The sequence below is a fragment of the Periplaneta americana genome, chromosome 5 (genome assembly GCF_040183065.1).
Source record: "Periplaneta americana isolate PAMFEO1 chromosome 5, P.americana_PAMFEO1_priV1, whole genome shotgun sequence".
NCBI lineage: Eukaryota > Metazoa > Arthropoda > Insecta > Blattodea > Blattidae > Periplaneta > Periplaneta americana.
Genome location: NC_091121.1, coordinates 57,416,207 through 57,440,182, shown reverse-complemented (window position 1 = coordinate 57,440,182; position 23,976 = coordinate 57,416,207). Strand labels below are relative to the sequence as shown.

The 23,976-nt window shown below is 34.1% G+C and overlaps 1 protein-coding gene across 1 annotated transcript; it reads right to left on the bottom strand.

The window, feature by feature from the left end:
* Positions 1 to 895: 895 nt before the first annotated feature.
* Positions 896 to 23,606, bottom strand: LOC138699664 (protein takeout-like). The gene is made up of 6 exons (XM_069825704.1): positions 23,121 to 23,606; positions 17,952 to 18,044; positions 12,154 to 12,301; positions 11,212 to 11,345; positions 6,381 to 6,530; positions 896 to 2,933 (listed from the first exon to the last, which is right to left on the bottom strand). Exons 1-6 carry the CDS (start codon positions 23,179 to 23,181, stop codon positions 2,773 to 2,775), a joined length of 747 nt encoding a protein of 248 aa, XP_069681805.1. The 5' UTR covers positions 23,182 to 23,606; the 3' UTR covers positions 896 to 2,772.
* Between the last annotated feature and the right edge of the window lie 370 nt (positions 23,607 to 23,976).

Genomic DNA, 23,976 nt, shown 5'->3' with positions numbered 1-23,976 from the left:
AGAAATGCAATTAAGTGAAAGGGAAGTCAAATACGAGAAAAAGGCCGACAATTTTATTAGCTTAACTTCGAAAAGCCTTTACGAAAAGGAATCACCTTTGCATTTAATTCGTGTTAGCTGATTTTTTATACATATTCTTAACTGAATTTTTGTTGTTAGCGCATTTGCTGCTTAGAAAATTTGAGGGGCGTTTTCACAAAACTCGTTATCTATATTTTATTCGATTTTGAGGTTTTAGCGTATCCTTATGTTTTTGGGTCAGGAGAATCCGATGGTGCTATCAGAATTAAGCTAAAGTTGGTAAGTATATCAGTAACTTGATCTTGAAATAAAAGAGATTTTTCAAAACTCGATATCTACAGTTGTGTATTTTAGAAAAGAGCTCTCTTGAAAAAAAAAAAAAAAAAAAACAAAAAAAAAAAAAAAAAAAAAAAAAACAAGATTTTGTAGATAACGTCTTTTGTGAAAACACCCCTTCGTGGGCGGTAATTTATCTTCATTGTAATATACCAGATATTTGTTACTTCTTTTGTGTTTGTCTTGTAACGTGTCCGATGTTGAAGTTCGCAATGTGAAAGAGTTTAGTGTTGATCCAAATTTGAAGAATGTGAATGTCATTAAATCCATTTTTATGATAGGATTGAACTAGTTTTTTTTATCCACTGGTCTGTGCGATTTTTCATGTGGCAGAATAAGAAAAAGTTTTAAACAAGGATTGGCGTAGTTTGGAAGAAAACAAGCTTCAGATGTCTCAGACTTAATCATATGATATAGGCCAACTCTAAGTATAAATCATAAAAATGGCCAAATGACTCAGCGAGGTTTGGGATCACACTCTTTCCTTATACACTCCTCTGCACTATCTCGATAAAAAGGAGGTAAAGAAGACAGAGAAAAATATTCAATTATCTTTATTCGGAGTTACATTATTAACATTTTGAAGTCGTCATCATATTCATATAACGAGGTTAATTGTTTCGTTGTCAATGTATACATAATTCATCTGCGGTAAATTACATACTAGATCATTTTATGGTTCATCAGTACCTCCACAGAATAAATTTATTAACCCATTTCCGTATTTGAGCAGTTGATGACGCTTGAATTTCAACATTGAACTGTCCATAGTTTATTGGACTCACCCTATATCGCTTCTCGGTTATTTCGAAGATTAAGAGTTAATATGGCATTTTGTTTGGATTCATACTTTCTGCACTGATCCTTCGATAATTTATATGACTCTTGATAACATTTTGAAGATTCGGATCGTGAGGATATGCTCATTCTTATTATTATTTACTTCTAATGGTTTTAACGCTGTCATTTCAGCTGCTTATATTCTTTTCACTTGATCGCTGCTTTACAGCTATACATTAATGTTAAGAGATCTAAAGTGTTATGACAATTTAAAATTCTTCCTGGTATTGTTTCTCTAAATAATGTTCTTTTATTGGAATTGTAGTGTCTTGTAATTTAACTGAATTATTCTGAATTAGTGTAGGAGATGTTTGACAGATAACAAAGAACGTATCCAAATAAATATGTATGTACTTTCTTTCTAGTGTTGTAAGTGATCAAAATTTCGGTTCTGAGAGGGATCATTGATATATTCAAGGGCCTCTTTCATAAATGTTACAAAGCTACAAGGAACAAGTTAATAGTATAATTCAAAGGTTCTCAACCTATGGTACGGGTACAACGAGTGGTACATGAGCCGCCGTTGGTGGTACTTATACGAATGTGAAATAAAACCTGAATTATCCTAAAATATTTAAAAATGTATATATATTTTCATAATTTAAACAATGGAAATGTAAGTAAAATGATGCAGTAATATGAGTTTGAATATAAAATGAGCCACCGGCGTAGCTCTGTCGGCTAAGGCGCTCACCTGTAGATCCGGAGTTGGGTTCGGGCGCGGGTTCGATTCCCGCTTGGGCTGATTATCTGGTTGGGTTTTTTCCGAGGTTTTCCCAAACCGTAAGGAAAATGTCAGGTAATCTATGGCGAATCCTCGGCCTCATCTCGCCAAATACTATTTCGCTATCACCAAGCTCATCGACCTAAATAACCTCGTAGTTGATACAGCGTCTTTAAATAACCAAGTAAAAGAAAATAAAAAAAAATGATTTCATTAATGTGTGTTTTAGTATTTCTAATAGTCGGCCAATTTCACCAAACCGCGTTAGTGTTAATTTAGTAATATCCAGTAAAACTAGACAAGATAACAAGTCAAACACTAGTAGTATAAGACTATTAGGTTTATGAAACAGGGCTCAGGACTTTAGCTTGATGAGTAGATACCACATTTGAATTTTTGGGATTGAAATATCCCATATATCCCAATAGTCCAATAAAACCAAACACATTATAGTTAGACGTGCTATAGTGAAGAGACGCTGTCGAAGTTCCTCCCTTAACACCAATAATTACTTCCTGCAAGACACTGTATTCTTTTATTTTCCTTGTGATCATTATGAAAATACTCAGAAAAGCAAAAATTAAATATATTTGGAGCAAGTAAATATTTAACTATCATTGTATGAAATACTAGCGGTCATCACTTTAGAAATTGTATATGAAATATTGCATATTTACCACTGTGCAGTATGTAATAGAAACTGCAACAGATGTTAAAATGTTTGTTGAAATTTAAAAGAGAAATTTAACATGCATACATTTTCTCTGTAAATGCACTGGTTACCTTATTTCGCTTTAAACATTCCAATGTCAGATAAACTAGAGTTTGCATTGGAGATATATATGAAGCAATTATGACAGAGTTTCAGGAAATAATAAATCATATGGAATTGGTTTAGCAAAACCATTTGCTAATCGTCTAAACATTTCTATGAATGATGCAGCTATGTGTGGCGTGATCTCGTCGAAGACCTCCTTCCAGTTCTCGTCCAGAAGTTTGTTCATTTGGTTACCTGCAAGCAATGAATCATTAACTCACTTAACTGCTTGAAAATGAAAGACTACGATACTATAACAGTCGTCAACTACTTCTGCTGTGTCTAATTCAAGATAAATCTCCCGAGTCCCTATAAAGAGGTGACAGAAGATGCCTAGAATAAAATGTTTCATTCTCTCAGCAAATATTAATAGCACAGTGGTACAATTCATAGATATAAAACTTTGTAATTGCGATATTTTTTCGTTTAATTTTACAGGAAATTGAAATCATCACTCAACTCTCAATTACCTAAGACACTGTTGACTTCTTCTGACTTTTTTCATCTGTCAGTCTCTTCATTGGTGGAGCCTAGTTCCTTCTTATATTTGGAAAATTTTCCACTGTTAAATTAGGTCATCTTGTTCAGGGTGTTCAGTTTACATATCCAATCAAGTTTGTTTGGATGTTACTATTTTCTTTTTCTACAATGTAAATTATTTCAATCTTGAGAAGTTTCATTGTTTTGTTCGAAGTCTGACCAATTTTCATCCTGCTGTTCTTTGCATAAAGTTCTTCTCGGCAGATTTCAGTCAGAAAAAGTGACATTTTGGCAGGAAATTGAATTATTTAAATTTTGTCAGTGTGCATTAACGGAAAGTGTTACGTTAATATTATATATTGATTCACATCAGTAGCGGTTTAGTTTAAAATATAGACTATTACAGATTGATTTCTGTAAATACTTGTTAACCCTAATATTTTACAAATTGATTCATATAAATACATGCGAAATTTAATGTATATTACTGTTGAATTCGTGTGAGTATATGAAAGTTCTAATATTTAACAGATTGATTGATATACAAGGTGGTATTGAAACGTTTGCGGCATTACACAAAATGCCATTGAAAACTTGTCAATAATGCCGCCGTTTTAGCGGCCATTTTAAGCCCGAAAAATCTAAATTTACTTTTGACTTCATTTTGGGTAGTTTAATTTTGAAATTGTGTGTTCAACAGATTCGTAAAAGTGGAAAATATTGAGCTTCGTACTGCCCGTAAATATTACATGAAAAAGAGAATGAGCTGAACAGAAATGAAAGCAGACATGGATGCTACTACACCTAGAGAATCCACTGCAGTATTTTCGACTGTGAAAAATTAGTCTTCACTGTATAAACATGATCGAGAGAGTGTGCAAGGCGACTCCCACAGTGGATGTGCAGTAACAGAAACGAGTAAAGAAGTCTTAGAAAAAGTCCGCGATATGGTTTTGAATGACGGTTGACTGAAAGTGCGGGAAATTAGCGAGGTTATGCATATCTAAATTGAGTGGGTGTGCCACATCTTAGTCAATATCTACGACATGTCGAAGGTCTCCCTCTGTAAGCAGGGTTCTACGTTTGTTAAGACCGGAACAAAAGGACGTCCGATATCAAATTTGAGGGGATTTATGGCTCGATTCTAGAAAAATACGTCCAATTATTTACTCCATTTGTGGTCACTGATGAAACCTAGATCCACTACAACATATCAGTGACAAAACAGAAATCGAACCAATGGAAGCACAGTGATTCTCCACTTCCAAAGAAGCAAATTCAATTGCAATTCAATTCAAAGCAGGTCAATTGGCTGGAAAAGTCATGGCGTCCTTGTTTTGGGATTCCAGGGAGTTAATTAAAGGAAAGAATAATTATCGGAGAATACTATTCTAATCTCTTGCAGCAACTGAAAAGAAATTTTGCGATAAGAGGCCAGGTATGGTCAAGACGAAAGTCTTGTTTCATTACGACAATTCACCTGCTCACTTGTCAGTAATCGCGGTTACTAAACTACGTGGACTACAATTCAGTTTTTTACTGCACCCGCCTAGTCATCAGATTTTGCGCCATCAGTTTTTTTTCTTTTCCCAAAGCTCAAAATCGTTTGTCTGATATGAAATGTTTGTCAGATGAGGCGGTTATTGCTGAAGCAGAAAGTTTTTTTTCTTGCCGACTTCCAGGAGTCCATTTACATTTGTGGCACCGATGAACCAAGTGTGTGAATCTCAAGGGGATTATGTTGAGAAATAAAGATTCTTCCAGATTATTTCTAGCTTAATTTAAATGTCAGTCTGTGAACTTTTTGAAAAAATCTTCGTATGTACCTGCGAAGTTTAATATTATATTAGAGACTGATTCTTGTTAATACTTGCTAGCCCTAATATTTTACAGATTGATTCGTGTAGGTATGTGTAAGCCCTAATGATCTGTTTAGGTATATGTGGTCCCTAATTTACAGATATATTTGTATAAGTACCTGTGAGCTGTAATATTTAATTTACTAATTCGTGGATGTACTTGTGAGCCCTAATACCGAACAGATCTATTTATGTATGTACCTGTGAAACGTGCTATTTTACAGATTGATTAGTGTAGGTACCTGAGAGTCGTATTATTTTACAGATTGATTCTTGTGGTACATGTGAGTGCTGATATTTTACATCTTAAAAATGTTACAAACAATATTCGTGTAGGTTGATGTGAGCTCCGATATTTTGTATGAAATTTTCTTTTATAAGGTTAGTTCGATAAAAATTATTATGCAGAGGAGACTATAATTTGATTTAGGAGAATTATAATCCTAAGTTTGAGGGTATCTCCGTCTTGTATTATTTTCATTAAAGGTGAATGAATATTTGTGTGTTTATGAAGGACGCAACAGCTTCAACTGAATCATGAGAGCCGATTTAGAGTATACCCGTGTCATGCTGTAATTTTCAGCAAAAAAAGTATTAATTTTTACGGTAAAATTGCTATATTTAATTCCCCATTGAATTGGTTCAAAATGTACAAATTCCTACTAATACTTCAGTAGGATTCACTGCACATGGATGGGTGGAGACATAGAGGATTATGCCAAAAGCAACTTTTTTATATCAGGGAAATGAAAAATCTATACTGTGTTTACATGTAAACGTATGTATTTTAAAATCACAGTACTTTTTCGTATGGATCAGATAGTTGTTGGCAAAGTAAGTTATTTTGAGAAAAATATGAGAAAAGAAAATAGACGTCATAGTAAAAGATAATAAAAATGTGAAAAGAAACCTGATTTATAACATATACTCTGATACACGGCCAAATTAAATATGCACAAGCAGGAGTAGTGCTGCTGGTCGAGAAACACAGAAAGTGAGTTATGAGCCATCTATGAAGGATATGCAGAGCAAGAGCGGCATTAGTAGAGAATATCCAATGAAGACTGGAATGTCCTATGTTCAATTTTAGGCGAAACCGAGATTTGTAAACTTCTGGAAATGCTATGGCATCCACCGGTCCTTTACCAGTGGAGAAAGGAGAACAGAGCATTACACTACTACCTTTGTAGTATCTGACGCCCTATGTACTTCCATTGACTGTGGATGATATTTGTGTTACTGTTACTACTCCAAAATGGAGAATTGATTTGACAGAACTGCAATGAAGGAAAGTTTGTCTTACCGAGACGCTTTTCGCCGTTGAAAAGGTTGTCCAGATGCAGGTACATCCTCTTTGGGTCCAAGTGAACTTTCGTTGAAATGATATGTCCATGGTCTTCTCCACTCACGTTCTGCTTCGTGAAATGGTATCGGACCATGCATTTTGTATCGACTGTTGGAGAGAAGAAGTACTTATGTATGTTTAAACCTTTTTTAAATATACACTTGTATAGAGAATAAAAAAATTCTGTTTAGCACTAAAAGCTGTTGTTGTAGCACAATGAATGTTCTTAAATCGTAATCTCAGAATCGAAGGATTAACATATCAAAACATCCAGGCCGATTGAAAATAGTCTGAATATTATTCTATATGCCAGTGATTTTGATCTTGTGCATCCTTTCTCTTAAATCATTTAAAATTTGTAATGTATTGGAATCATTTCGCACGAAAGAACACTTCAGTTGCACTGGTATGAAATCTCTCCTTATGTTAATCTTCATCAGTAGCTGTATAATTTTCCAACAATGAGTTAATTTTTACTGAAGAGTAATTTTATAGAATTGTAAAATATCTGTCTTCGTTTGTTTCCATTTAGTTATGTAAACTAATTTACGTATGTATGCGGTAGATATGTTAAACAATGGAAGCTTTCTCTGAAATAATAACTTAACATACATTACGTCGTTTTTCCGTTTCCAGTACAGTGTAATGCAGTCCACCCGTAACAGTGTTTTATTTCCGGAACTAGTGTTTTAAAGTTTTCGAGACAAAAATATAACTAAACCACATATCAGCTTTCACTTGAGCTTAATTTCATCAATCAGCTCTAACAGGAAGTAGGGTCGGTGGCGTATCACTTTAAAATTTCAAATGGGAGTCGGGTCCTAGTAGAGCTGATTGATGAAATCAAGCTCAAGTGAAAGTGCACATGAGGTTCAGTTATAAATATTTTTATCTCGAAAATTTTAGTGCAGGGAAAACGCGGAAATTCTACTTGAAGCAAGTAAAGCGATAGGGTTAGAAGTAAATCCCGAAAAGACTAATTATATGATTATGTGTCGTAACCAGAATATTGTACGAAATGGAAATATACAAGTTGGAGATTTATCTTTCGAAGAGGTGGAAAAATTCAAATATCTTGGAGCAACAGTAACAAATCTAAATTATACTCAGGAGGAAATTAAGCGCAGAATAAATATGGGAAATGCCTGTTATTATTCAGTTGAGAAACTTTTGTCATCTAGTTTGCTGTCAAAAAATCTGAAAGTTAGAATTTATAAGACGGTTATATTACCGGTTGTTCTGTATGGCTGTGAAACTTGGGCTCTCACTTTGAGAGAGGAACATAGGTTAAGGGTGTTTGAGAATAAGGTTCTTAGGAACATATTTGGGGTTAAGAGGGATGAAGTTACAGGCGAATGGAGAAAGTTACACAACGGAGAGCTGCACGCATTGTATTCTTCACCTGACATAATTAGGAACATTAAATCCAGACGTTTCAGGTGGGCAGGACATCTAGCACGTATGGGCGAATCCAAAAATGCATATAGAGTGTTAGTTGGGAGGCCGGAGGGAAAAAGATCTTTAGGAAGGCCGAGACGTAGATGGGAGGATAATATTAAAATTGATTTGCGGAAGGTGGGATATGATGGTAAAGACTCAGGATAGGGATCAATGTCGGGCTTATGTGAGGGCGGCAATAAACATCCGGGTTCCTTAAAAGCCAGTAAGTAAGTACTAGTTTCGGAAATAAAAGATTGTTACGAGTGGTCTGAATCATTCTGATTAAATCCTTAATAATGTAGGGTGAATGGCAATATGGAGAATAATGCACACCATCACTTACCTATGTCAGTGTCAAGTAAACATTACAACTGTACGTTTCTATATACATAGGCTACTATATCCCTCCAACGAGTATGTAGCGTGTAGCCTGTACCAACGAATCATCTTACTCCTAGCTCAATCCTGACAAATATTAGTTCCATCCAACACGTACAGCGCCGCCGCCTAGAATTTTTTTGATGTTGTTCTGAGTAATGCTATATACCAGATCTGAAATTAATGATGCTATGTATCTCAAATAATTCAAGATTTCATATTGAAATTCATGTACCAGAGACCTCAATTACTTTAGATAGGCTATGTCTGAACAGTTTTATGTTGAAATATGGAGTATCTGTTTTGTTTTTTTTCCATTTTGTTGGTTATCGAATACATGTAGAAATATATGAAGGATAGTTTTTTTGTCTGAAGACAAACTCCGGTTTCCCTGTGGCATCCCAACAAATCTCCATAATCATCTCATCTCATCGCGGTATAATGTTGACCAGCCTCTTATGGCGCACCCTCGGGATCGACTCTGTCGGTAAATTTGTCTACATAAGTGGCTACACCCCCACTAGAAGAGTGTTAGTTACATCTATGAAATTGTCGATTTTGAAATAACACCATTTTCGTATGCAGATAAACGTATTCTACCATCTGAATTAACGTTGTAACTCTAGTTCGTCAAATAGGCGCTAGAATGCGCATGTAACTCTCTTCGGTTTTGTATTGGGGAATTGACCGAAGAGCGACTAGTGTTACATTTCGGAATAACTCAGTGCTTTGCTAGTTTTCATTGTTGTGAGGTGGTTATTAGTGTTAAATGTAGAGTTACAACGGTCTTCGGTTTTGGATGAGTTGCTTTTTTTGTATTCCTTATCCCAGATGACTGTTACATGAAGAGATACAACTGTCTTCCACTGTAAAAGTCTATTCATCTTGCATTGATTGTTTAAAAGCAGTGTTACATGTTGAGATGTAACAGTCTTCGAGTAATTAAATCTCACTTTGCCTTCATTGTAGTCTTCTTAAATTTGGTTATAAATAAACATGTAACTGTCATCACTTAAATAGTTTGTACATATTTTTTGTTGTAACAGCTTATGATGTAACATATTTAATTACACATAAGCAATATTATAACCATTTGCCTCTTCATTTTACTTTCTCAAGATTCATATTTTTTAGGCTTAATCCCATGTACGATACCGGTGATAGAAAGTTTCTGAAATTTCGATTTCATAACTTTGGAATGCCATATCCTTTTTATTTATTTAAATTTTTTGTATTAATTAAATATCTACTCTTAAAATCGTATTTCATACTAATTAATTACTCTAAATTCATATGTTCAGACAATGGAAAGAGGTAAGCGGTTAGTAAAATGATCATCAATGGAACCACCAACAATCAGAATAGCGAAAACTTAGGCTACAAGCCTATATGCAAAATGAATGAAGAAAACAAAATGAGGAGCCTAAAGTTTGTCGCAGAAAATAATTGGGAACCACTATCTTTCGAATATGACTCTTATCTCCCATTTGTTGAAAACCATATTTTGAAAGACATGTTGAATAATTTTTCTTCTTTAGATTTCCTAGATGAAAAGAGCTATTCGGAATTTCTTTCCAGCAAGGAAAATCACCCCTGTAGAATTATTCCGAAAGCTACTCAAAATCAGTCATACGACTTCATTGCTGTCCGAAAGGAGCAAGATTTATGTCTCTTTTGAGCTGTGAAAGCATTCCACAGGTTTATTACAGTTTCTACACCTCTTTGTAATGCAGCATCACATAGACTGAAATAATATGTATTTCAGTGTTTGTTTTATTTTCTTAATTTATGTTAATATAGTCAATTGCTCATGGATAAACATCAGTATTTATATAATTTGTACCGAATTGTATAAGAAAAAAAGAGAAAGTAATAAATTTACCATGGTATCTCAGGGACTATGAACATGAAGAATGGCATTAAGTTGATGATAAATAATCTAATGAAATAATTATTATTGTAATGAATGACTTCTCTTATAGATAATTGTAATGCATACCTGTGTTAAATGCCATATCAGATGATGAATAATTATAATAGATCCACCTATACAGTATAACTACACACACTTCAGTGCTTCCTTTTTCTGAGAAAATAACTCAAAGTTCATAGAAAAAGTTTGTTTTGCATTATTATTTCCTTCAGTAATTACTTAAATCATTATAAACAAATGAATATTTTCAATAACATAGATTTAAAATAATCATTTTAAAATAGCTTACATATAATGGTATTAACGTTACATCTCACTAAAATGCGAAAAAAGCCTTTCTCGTATATGGTTACATCGTCTGAAAATATATTTAAAACAATTTTTAAATCACAATTCCTTCAAAAAAGTCAATTACTGTTATGATTGAACTCCCTTTTGTGAGAAAGTTACAAATCATTGTCCACAGCAGTCACCAGCACGATTCCAAAACTGACTAAATTTCAATCTCCATTTCCCGAAAGTAAGATATTTTGAGATGTAACACTCTTCTAGTGGGGGTCCGATATCATTGGATGACAAAAGTCAAGTACCAGCCATTATTAAGTGTTTTTTTTTGTTTCAGGGATATTGAAACATTGATTTTCAAAAACAGCCCAAGTAGTCTTTTTTTAGTATCTCTTTGAACTATCCATATTCTGTAACGTGAAGCACCTTAGTACTTCAGTATTATTTTTTTTTTTTGTATCTTTGTATTTAGTTCAAAGTTAAAACTTTTTTTCGTGAGACTCGTATTGTTAAATATCAACACTAATTGTATAGTATAAAAAATCCTACAGAAAATTTTATTACTCGTTTGTCGAAAAATAATGTCAGTAATATTTGATATGTTTGTGAATAAGTGTTTATACCGCTGTCACTGTTGATGAGCGACCAGAACTGAACACAAAACATACGTATGTGGATGAATATATATGCCGTGGTACAAAACAGTGCTTCATTTGTAACTAGTCTTATGTAATCCATGTGCAAGTTTCTTACCCAGAGTGATGTTGATATTTCCTGTCCCTCTTATTGGCAGCAGAAGGATGTGTCCTGATATGTTGTAGGTACCCAACACCTTCAATTGAGGCACGGTAAGCAGCACTGAATTGTGACCATTATCGAAGTCAGTTCTGAAATGATATTTCTTTGAATACCAAATTGTAGACTTTTTCATGGGGGGGGGGAATCCGTGAAAGGGTGAATTTGACTAGGGTTTCAAATTAATATATAATAATCCATGAATATCTTTGCATGACGAATCTAAAGTGATAGCTTTTTTTAGGAAAGGAACCAGTCCGTAGCAAAATTTGCATCACTAATAAGATCATGGAACAAGTTAAACACTTTAGTTATCCCGGTTACCAAAATTCATATGAAGAAGAAGAAGAAGAAGAAGAAGAAGAAGAAGAAGAAGAAGAAGAAAAAGATTTGAATGAGAAAATTATTAAATTCAACAGAGCAATGTGGATAATTAAACAGATATTCAAACCAACCTTAGTACAAAAACACACGTGCACCAGAATTTATAAAACATTGGCCAGACCTATACTCTGTTTTGGTAGTGAAGCTTGGATTATTCGTAATATTGATTCACAAAGATAAACGGCGGCAAAATGAGATTTATGCGTCGTTCAGCGGGATACATGAGAATGGATCACATTAGAAATTTTGACATCATGAAAGAACTGCAGATTGAACCGATTACGGAATACCTACAGAAATACAGACAAAACTGGAGATCACATGTCATCAGAATGCCTAAGTTTACATTTATTAATATTCGTAGGTACTGTTAGGGGAATATATTTCTTCTCAATTATTAATGCACCTTTGATATACTGAAATTGGCACTTTTTATAGGGATATTTGCAGGCATATTTATAATTTTTTAGTAGATGACCTTATGGGTCCTAATTATAATTTAGCACTGTGACTCACGAGTGGTTCTGCAAGTATGCATCCTTCAACCCGTGCAGCTTGACGTCTCTCAGAGTCAGATTCAGTTGTCCCTCTCCCTGTCCCTCCGACAGGTTAATTTCTTTGATCTCGAATGGGTCGAGTGGGGGTAAGTTGAATATGTTTTCACCTGAAAAAAAGATACACGTACGTGTCTAAATCTAGGTGAATGAAAAACAATTTCTGTATCAACCTACATACGACTATATTGTGATGGAGCAAGAAATTTGTTACATAAAAATACGTTCCTGGTAACTCTGATCACGAAAATTTTATTTATCATGGTGTACCTTGTTTGTACAGCGATGTGTACCGTGCAATGTTACCTCATTTTATAAGTTTCCGTTTATTTATTTAATATAGAGCTCATAGGTAGAGATAAACTTGTCACTTGTCTTTAGAACTTTTACTGAAAATTAAGGGTGCTATTCATAGTCATTTCGCAGCACGCGCTACGAGCGTACTAAGCTAGCCCCGGCTATCCACTGGTTACTAGTATAGAATTCAAATCATATCCTACCGCTAACACAGGTTTGTGAATACGAAAAACGCTGATGATCCACCGGAAGCCCGCGCTAAAAGTGTCTATGAATACGGCCCTAAGTTGCTAGGAGAATGGGAATTATTTATTAAATAATTTATGTAGAAATTGGCGAGAAATTTTACCATCCTAGTTTCATATTCGGGTACTTGTGAAATACCATATTCCTGTATCTCGACATTAATATCTGTGCGGTATTGGAATACGTTTGCAGTAGCGAGCCTTTTATAAAATATGTTCAGTGTCGTCCATATTTGATGCTTCCCTCACACTGCAAGCTTAACTACAGTACGGCAATAACTTTAGTTTTTAAACTTATTTAGTGGGGAAAATATTTCAAATTAAAATTAATACAAGTAGGCCTACGTCTCACCTGTGTCAAAAGAATATTCAAACTGTCCTGCTTCAATACTTGACACCTCCTAAGTTTGTTCTGTAACACTCGAATAATCTCTCTTTGCGAAATGTTCGAAATTATTTTTAGATATTTCCTTTCACTTCTTACATAACTTAAAACTACAGGGACAATGTTAAATTTTTACTAACATTTCTAATATTAACCTGGCTATACCTTTGGATTAACGGTTGAGAACCGGGAACATCGTTTGCTACCCCCTTCCACAAATGGAGTTCGATGATACTGGCGTAATATACAAACAAATCACTTTGCTAGATATAGGAGGGATGAAAAGTAGTTCATTCATTTACGTAAACTAGGAAATATCACGCTTTTGAGTTTGATAATTTTCATTAGGTTTTCGTTTAATAGAACTACAGTACAGTATTAACAATAAGTGTTTTTACTCACGAACTGATCTATCCATTCGGACGTATTCATTATGCAGTGTATATTATACTATCTACAGCACACTAGTGTACAATATAGAGAATGAAGTTAAATTGAAAAATAATCATAATATGGATATTTAAACACATTTTTGAAAATGGTGGCCGTTCATTTCGATACAGGCTTCAGTTCTAATCTGCATATTATCGCACTATAGACTATTGTACGTAATTTTAATTACCAGTTTCGTCCTTAATATATTACCAGTAACTCATTTTGAAATAATTCTGTACCTACTCTATAAAAGAGTACCTTAGGTACTGCAAATTCAATCTTCACTTTTGCCCGATCCGAAAAGATAAAATTACCCAGACATGCTATCTACTGTCCGTCCAAATGTTTATTATTTTATTTTTAGTAGGTTATTTTACGACGCTTTATCAACAGCTTAGGTTATTTAGCGTCTGAATGAGATGAAAGTGATAATGCCGGTGAAATGAGTATGGGGTCCAACACCGAAAGTTACCCAGCATTTGCTCATATGGGATTGAGGGAAAACACCGGAAAAAACCTCAACCAGGTAACTTGCCCGACCGGGAATCCAACCCGGGCCACCTGCTTTCGCGGCTAGAAGCGCTAACTGTTACTGTACAGATGTGGACTCCAAGTGTTTATGTCGCAGGGTCGTAGAAAGGAGGAAAATCATGTGACAGTTAATTATTTAACGAGGCCCTTTTATTTATGTTATTTTAAACAGTTGTATAATATTACATAGACGTCTAATTCCAAACAGAAATTAATGTTCTCAGAAAAGAGCTAAGACAGCCCAGCCACTAGCCTTTAGAGAGAGGCGAATAGAAGCTGTTGGGGGAAGTCGGGATGCGACGTAGGCAAATGGACAACAGTACCTGTGCGAAAATGATTCAATTTTGAAAGCTCTTTCGTCACTGGAAGACGCGAACATATTTTTGGAACGTACTGTTCTCTATGACCGTAAGGCTACTATGACTGTATATGCGGTCTTGGATTTCTGTGGAGGACGGTTGAACTTCATTAGTAGAAGGGGTGGGAGTGAAGTACATTAAAAAACTCCGGTAGAATAAAAATTGAAGTAAAAATAAAATGATGTCCCTGTACAATAACTCGCTTCAGTGTGCTATAAAAATCAGAATAGCTTGCATGCACTGCAGGAATGAATAATCCTTCCATTGTTCTCAAACTTATAGGAAAAACACTATAGCTTGTACTACAATACGGACGAATGAGCAACTTCTTCTGTAGCTCACAACAGACTGATATAAAGAGCACCAAGCAACGCCCGATAAATGTCCTTTAACTTCATCGTTACGAAGGCGCACTATGGAATGCAATGTTTAGGCTATATACAGTACGTTCCGTGGTATCATATCGACGGTGTTCAGGTAAGAGGGCTTTTCCCGCAAAAGAAAAGAAATTCAGAATCAGCTATTACTAAATTTTTATTATTAGTTACATTATATGGTACATCGGTGCCACAAGTGAACGCTTGTAAATACCTAGGTATATATTTAAGTAACAAACTGGGTTGGGAGAAACAAGTCACTAATACCACACGGAAAGCCTGGAAAGTACTACATTTTTTGATGCGTATTCTGAAGAAATCTAACCTAAAGTCAAAAGAATTAGCGTACTAAACCCTTGTTCGCCCAATTATGGAATATGGAGCAGTAGGTTGGGATCCGTACAAACAAAACCAAATCGATTCAATAGAAAAGATCCAACAAAAGGCAGCAAAATATGTCAAAATGGGGAATGGACATGGTGAGGAGATAGTAAAAGACTTAAGGTAGGAACTTCTCAAATCAAGGCGACGAAGAACCAAACTCACCGCATTGTTTAAGGCACAAAGGGGACACAAAGCATGGACCGATATCAATGCTAGATTAGCAACACCATCATACTTAGGAAGGGCTGATCATATTAGGAAGAACGGACGTGGCAAAATTTTCCTTTGTTAACCGCACAATAGTAGACTGGAACAGCTTACCTGCGGTAATCTTTCAGGGTGGTCCTCTTAAAATCAATACATTTAAGGAAATGTTGAGAAGATTAGACTGAAAATGTAATTGGAGGTGCAGTGTAATTAGTTAAGTTGTGTCATATAATTAATTGAGTTGATATATAAATAATTAAGTTGATATGTAATTAATTAAGATGATATGTAATTTAATTGATATGTATATAAATTAAGGTGATATTTAATTAATTAAGATGATATGTAATTAAGTTGGTATGTAATTAATTAAGGTGATATGTAATTACTTAAATTGGTAATAGTTAGGTGAAATAGAAGTACTTATAAGTTAGATTTACTTTGCTTATCGTAGGCGTTATTATAGAATAGTTTTTATTTATAGTACCAGGTTTATTTCATCTACTATTTATAGATTTACGTTTATTTTATTTTATTTCATTTACGTTCATTTTATTTTATTTCATGGAATTGTAATTATTGTATATTATATATCACTGCCACCGGGTGTATACCCAATTGTAGTGTTAATACATACATGCATGCATACATACATACATACATACATACATACATACATACATACATACTTACATACATACATGCATACATGCATGCATACTTTCATTCATTCATACATACATACATACATACATACATACATACATACATACATACATTCATTCATACATACATACATACATTCATTCATACATACATACATACATACATACATACATACATACATACATACATACATACATACATACATACATACATACATACATACATACATACATACATACATATGAAAGAATGGAAACATAATTGTCAAAAAACCTATCTTCACGTTTTGTAATTTAATTTTAATTAATGACACTTATTAGAGTAAAAAAGTCACATTTAAAAAATGAGGTTTAAGCTTTTACCTGAGAACTATCGATAATAAGAGAATTTTGTAGTTACATAGTAGAAGTCCCACTGAAAAGCATTAGTATGTTAATAATATGTAGATATTGAGAAAAATATGTGTAGAGAATTTTTTGCCACTTATTTAGGAACATCTCTTGTATCTCATAAAACCTGAACTTTTTTTTTCTTTCACGTAGGAGGAGACCGAAAGTTTGCTTCTCAACCTGAAGCTTATTGTGATTACTACTCCTGTTATGTGAATGATATTTGTCATGGAACGGCCGCACTCATCTACGAATACAGAACGCTACAGTGTGAACTTAAGCCGGACTATGGTAATAATGGTAATGGTACTTGAAGAAATAATGGCGAAACGAGTCTGAGATGCAAAGCCAAAAGTTACCCAACCGTTCTGTTCCAGTTGGTTAAGAGAAAAGTACCCCAACTAGGTAACTTCTAACAACCATGATTTGAACCCGGGTCCAAGTATTTCCCAATCAAACATGCCAACTGTTTCTCAACAACGGTGGATTAAGCTGAATTTTAGTAAAAAAAAATATGTTATTGTAAATTGTACGTATATATATAAATTAAATTTCAAATAAAGACATTTGTAAACTTCACAATTACTGAAGTTTATAGTAGGCCTGTATGCCATATTGATTCATGCTGAATTATTTGTACTGCACAATTTGGTCACTAAGAGAGACCTATAATTTAAGTATTGTAATTGTAGAAATTGTTACTTAAACGATTCTGCGAAGATTTCGTTGTCGAATCAGGTGTAAAATTAATTAGAAGAAAATGTGATTAAAATGTATGTCTTATGGAAAGCACATTTAGGCAACAGTTGCAGTGAGATAGCCATGTCGTGAGAATAGAGTATAATAAAGTTCGTATTGAAACAGGGGTATGTAGATATATATTGTACATACATGCAAGGTCACCTTAAATAATCGCAGTCAGTTCTTTATATTTTATTATATCAGCCTGATTGATCAGGCACGGATATAAAACACATTGTTATATTAAAACGCATATATCTCGTTAATCGGTCCTATAAAATTTTTTCTTAGAATAAGACTTGTCTGAAACTATGTAACACTATTCTAAAAATCAATAATAATCGAGATATTTCGATTTGTTTACTTGAGTCCCCCTTATAACACTTCTTTAAAGAAAGTATTTTGAATACTGTGTTATTATTTAGCTAACTGCCCGAAGACAGGTCTGAACCTGGTGGTGGAGACTGGATTAATCTTCCTCAGGATAGGGACCGATTGCGTGCTTATGTCAGGGCGGCAATGAGTGGTTCTTTAATAGCCATGAATGAAAAAGTAAATAACTATAAATAATTCACATTGCTTGTAAGTAACATTGCACAAAGTATTGGTTAAATCAGTTTCTAGAATATTCCACAATATTCTTGTATTACCTTGCACTATAAGTGGACCAAGAACACGAGTAAGGTGTTCAGGCCGACGCGTGTGATTTGTTACTGTATGACGTATGATTTGTTATTTATTTACCTTTGACGAGGTGCGGAATTATTTCTCTGCCATTTTTGAGCGCACATTCGTTGAAGTTTGGGTCTGAGCGTGCGCAGACTTTGAAGTATGAGGCTGTAATAGAACACAAGCAATGTTGTTATTCCACTTACAGGTCAACCTAATGCCGACATGTCGGAAAGCTGTCTTGCGGTGAAAGAATTCATGCTAATGAACTTCGACCGTGTAAAAATTCTCTGACTTACCATGAAGAATAGAGCGATGACGAGCCATAATCTAATCGAAAAATTAATCGATTGTGGGAAAAACGAGGCAAGACAGAATTATTATAAATCAAAAGCAGAGACATTGGAGGAGTCTTGAATACAAAATTGATAGTGGTACCTTGTTTCCGAAGAGTTTGATGGACATAGGTTACTTCTTTTGTTAACATTAATTTAATGAAATAAAATATATAAAGGGTACAAATTACTCCTTTTGTTCCTTTATTCCCAATATTTATAGTAATTTATTACGTACTTTATAACTATAAAAGACTTTAATTTGAATTATATTTTTTTACTTGGTTATTTAACGACGCAGTATCAACTACGAGGTTTTTTGTTTTCTTAAATTACCCTAAGGCAACCATCCGTTGGTCTAGAACAACAGAGACGTGCATAGATCTTATATTTTATAAAACTGTTAACAATTGGAAATTAAAAAACTGTGTTTATTGCAGTTCAGTTGCGGATCATTGTACAGAAATAGATATGTTCACCATATCCAACAGCTTAATCATAATACTGTCACTGAAAAATCACGTATTGATATTAACAACCTAATAAACAGACTCAAATATAAATCATGACACTCGTTATATAGCATTAGCGAAGATGTAAATTCTGCCTTTTCGTTATTTTATAACATATTTAATAAGCAGATTGAAAAGTGTGCTTCAAGTAAATCTAACGCAATTTCTTATAAATTCAAAACAATAAAACACTGAATTACTGCTGGCATTGTAAAACCAATTCGAGTACGAGATAAGTTACTAGGATATGGAGTAAGAAAAAAACCTTTAAATATCAGCCTATTAAATAATTACAAGAAATACAGAAATATTTTAACTCGGTTACACGAAATGCAAAAATTAAATATTATGAAGAAAATTTTAAGAAATATGAGTGTGACCCAAATAGGTTTTGGCAAAGAGTCAATGAAGCCACAGGTACAATAAAAGGGCACAAAATTAACGAGAGTAAAACTCAAGAATGATTAGTTTTATCGGAGAATTAAGAAACTACAAATTAATTTAACAATTATTTTTAAAAAATTGGTCAAACAGTTCCAAGTTCTATAACACCACATTCTTTGGGAATTGAGAAATGTAATGCACCAAATTTAAATACAGTTTCTTCAACTTTTTTATCACCAGTAACTGAAAACGAATTAATTTCAATGACATATGAATTAAAAAATAACGTTACTCCCGAAGAGATGGCATCTCAACTAATTTAATGAAACAAATCGTTACATTTATTTCAAAACCCCTAACAAATGTGATTAATCTGTGTATATCACCAAGAGTGTGTCCGGCAGAGTTAAAATTAGCCACACTAGTCACCTTACATAAATCAAAAGTAACTTAAATAGTTACCGGCCTGTATCATTATTACCAATTATTGCGAAAATATTTGAAAAATGTTTAAAGAAAAGAGTACATAATTACTTACAAAGAAATTAAATTTGAGAAAACATTAATTCGGCTTTAGAAACCAGATGAGTAGCTACTGGAGACGCCATAATTTAAGGGTTCAGAGCCATAGTGGGCCAAGCACCATTTATTAAAAACGGAGAAAGCAAGGGTTACCGTTAAGTGAAAACCATAGTTTAATGAAGATTGACATACCATTTAGTTTTAATGTGTATACTATATATTACTTGCTATATGTTTCCATTGAATTATGGTAATAATTTCATTTTAACCCTTGTTTTCTACGGTTTTAGTAAATGGCGCTTGGCCCACTATGGTTCTGAACCCTTCAATTGTAGTCACAACCAATATAGTCAATGTATTAGACAAAGGCAAGAAATGTGTAGAAGTATTCTTGGATTTAAAAACAGCTTTTAATACAGGAAGTCATAATATTCTTAAAAAAAAACTAGAAAGCGTTGGATTTTTTAAATTTGGTTATTTAACGACCCTGCATCAACTACGAGGTATTTAGCGTCGATGAGATTGGTGATAGCGAGATGGTATTTGGCGAGATGAGGCCGAGGATTCGCCATAGATTACCTGGCATTCACCTTATGGTTGGGGAAACCTCGGAAAAAACCCAACGAGGTAATCAGCCCAAGCGGGAATCAAACCCGCTCCCGAACGCAACTTCAGGCAAGCGCCTTAACCGACTGAGCCACGCCGGTGGCTGCGTTGGAGTTAGAAGTACGGCTGTAGACGTGTTTCGATCTTATCTACAAAATAGATATCAATGTACTAAAGTAAACATTGCGATGAGTGAAGATGTTACCATGGAAATTGGCATTCCACAATGAACCCTATTAGGTCATCTTTTGTTCATTATTTATATAGGTGATTAACTACGTTTAGATGAAAATGTCACAAGATGCAATTATTGTATTCTTTTGCTAACGATACTGTTGCAATATTTACTGTGTGGCGATTGGGAAGATGTAAGGCAAATTTGGCTAATTTCGCAGTACTCCTAATTTCACAGTATCGTATATATTAATTAATTGCGTAGTTGTCCGTGTTCGTTTGAGCTTACAAAAAATACGGATAGATGTTAGAATCTGTCGGGGATGTTTCATGAAGGAAGATCCCATTGCAACGCATTCTGGTGAAAGTTTTGTAACTAAGTTATCTGCTTTAGTAGGTGTGTGTTTGCTGAGATATCGTGAGTGAATTTGCAGTGGTGTGTTTCTGGACATTATATCGTCGAGATATTCAGAACTGTAAGTATCACACTATGATTAATGAATTCTCCACATTCTTATGATTAATTTGAACCCTTCGTTGTTGTTTCATCTAATATACTTTGTTCGTAATATGCTTCTGCCGGTACTCAATTTCTTAACTAGTTTCCGCTAGTTTCCGGCAGAGCAATTCGAGTTGCACGCAGATTCTAACTTTCTTTAAGAAGAGCTATGGGCCAGCCAGAAAATCTATCCTACCATAGAGCAGCTACCTCAACTCGCTGGAATTTGAACGATTTTTATGACGTGCTAGGAAGTGTGTATGAAAAAGCAGAAGTGAGTACCAAGCCTGATCTCTTTGGAATTTAGATGAAACAGGGTTTTCATTTGTTACTAAATCTAACAAAATTGTGTCCCCAACAGGAGCAAAGTCGTCCACCTTTAAACAACGGCAGAGAAAAGAGAAACAACAATTGTCTTACTAGCGGAAGCGGATTCGGATTAGGCCTAATAGTTCTCTTTGGCATAATGTTTAATGCAGATGTGTTAGATAAATTTATTAATTTACAATTAATATGGAAGCCTTTTTCTGTTATTAGTGTTAATAATTGAAGCCCAATTGTTAACATGACGTGTTCAGTTTATGTGTGTAAACATATATTGATGTTTAGATTACATTAAAACATGTTTTGAACTAAAAATAGTATTGTTGAAAATTGCACAGGTGTTACTGCGAAATTGCCCGAGCAGTACTGCGAAGTTGCACGAGTTCCTGAAACACACACATATCATCTCATGTTTTAGATGGAGCTATTTCCCTATTGATATACACTTAAAAATAAAATTTTTAAACCAACCAATAAAATGATGTCTAGTGATTAACTGCTGCATGAAAGAAGTTTTTTAAGCATTTTTGAGTATAACTATAGACAGAAAACCTTAATACTTCGAAATTATCCGAGTTCACCTTATTCAATACTGCCAACACAGGAATAAAAAGAATTAAAGAATGGCTAGATGCAAATATACTCTCGATCAATATAGAAAAAATAAGTATACCATTCTCTCTCAATGTAACAGGACTTCCCGCAGTTCATAAAAATTACAATAGGCTATATTTGTTCATAATAGTCATAAGTGTTCTAATTCAAACTTCTGTATTTGTCCCAAGTTAAACCTATCGAACCAAGTGAAGTATTTAGGTATTATTATTGATCAAAATCTACGTTGGAACAGTCATGTTAATTTTTATGCTCCAAACTCCGTAAAACTTTATCTGAATTTGTACCGTTACGACAATTCATGGCAGTTAATTCACTGTGAACAATATTTGTAGCTTTAGTTCAGTCGGTTATACAATATGGAATAATAGGATGAGGCGTCTCTCTTTACTACTTTTACAAAAAAAGAATAATAAAAATAATATGTTTGAGAAGGAAACTTGATTACCCAACATATCTCGCATATATTGGATATCAAACAAATTTATACATATACCTTGCTAAATTATAGCCATAAACATCATAATTATTTTATAACGGACGATCATGGATATACAGTCGCCCTGAGTGGCGCAGTTGGTATAGCGCTAGCCTTCTGTGCCCGAGGTTGCGGGTTCGATACCAGGCCAGGTCGATTGCATTTAAGTGTGCTTAAATGCGACAGGCTCATGTCACTACATTACCTGATTTGGTTTTTCCGACCATAATTTGAATTTCAGGTAATCTATGTCGAATCGTCGGCCTCATCAATGGGAAAATACCATAACGTCATATCCAATAATTCTTTAGACACTAAATGATTTAATATTTGGTATTGCGTCGTTAAATAACCAACCCAAAAAAACCATACAATAAAGCAATCTAACTTATAAACTAAATAAGTTGAGCCAATTTGTGTCCCAGTACATACAAGAACTTGAAGAGACTCAAATCAAGTTTCATTAAGTTAAAGAAAAAGTATTGAACACTTATATATTCAAATTTGTAGTCGATAACTGGATCGTGAAGATGACTTCAAGTGAAGTAATTATCTTTCAAGTGGAATCTGTTTGTAGTCATTCTTCCAGAAAAGTAGTTACTGTATGACACCAAGAAAAGAAAACTAAGAAGTAAAATCAAAATTTCAGAAATGAACCTTTAAGATCAGCACACATGTAAAAAATGACTTTAATATTGGAAATGAACAGACTCGCTAACTATAATTTAGATGAAATGGAATATTCAGAACTGTGGGGAAAACGTAAGATTGAATATATGTTAACTTAAGACTTACGTAGCTGGATAATCTTCCCGTGGGCCAGGTACAGTGTGACAGCCAGCAGGATCAGCCTCATGGTGGTGTAGTACTGTACAGAACAGCCTCCACCACCCAGCCTCTGTCTGCATTTATAGGAAATGAATTGCTTGTCCTTCTTTTGACCGTGACTTCAAAGCACCCTTGATGAATTAAGAAAAGTGTTTCGCATTGCATTTCAATGCAAGCTTTATGCAATTCCATTTTAATGAACATGTATGGCATTAGAACGAGTCCTATTAGTAGTTATTTATTCTTTCTGTCGAGTATTTTAAAATGTTTTGCTTTGTGAGTAATGCTTAGAGTCAGGATTTTTACGTAATTGATCTTAAAAATATAGACATAAATATGTTACTGAAAACCTTAAAATATGTGTAAATATGTAGTATCAAAATTGCACAGGGAGTTAAAAATTGTCGTTTAAACAAGAAATTATTTTTATTTTAAGTAAAGACAAATAAGATGATTCATTTCATAGAAATTACACATTTATATGTCATGCTCCTGATATATATATATATATATATATATATATATATATATATATATATTTTTTTTCAGTGGGATTCTAAAGCTAATTGAGGCATGTAGCACAATATGCCACAAGGAATTTATCCATATTTTCAGAAGCTAAGTTCTGTTTGGCGATTGGGCATTATGTTTTTATACAGCGGAAACGAACTCTGGACATCGCATGAACATCATATTCAAACAAATGGAGATATCTAACAGAAATGTCTTCTGGAGGCTCCGCGTTTCTTCGCTGAGGATGAATAAACTGGCGTAATTCCGATTTCTCTTAAGGATTGTTTATAATTTTTTCACTACTTGATTA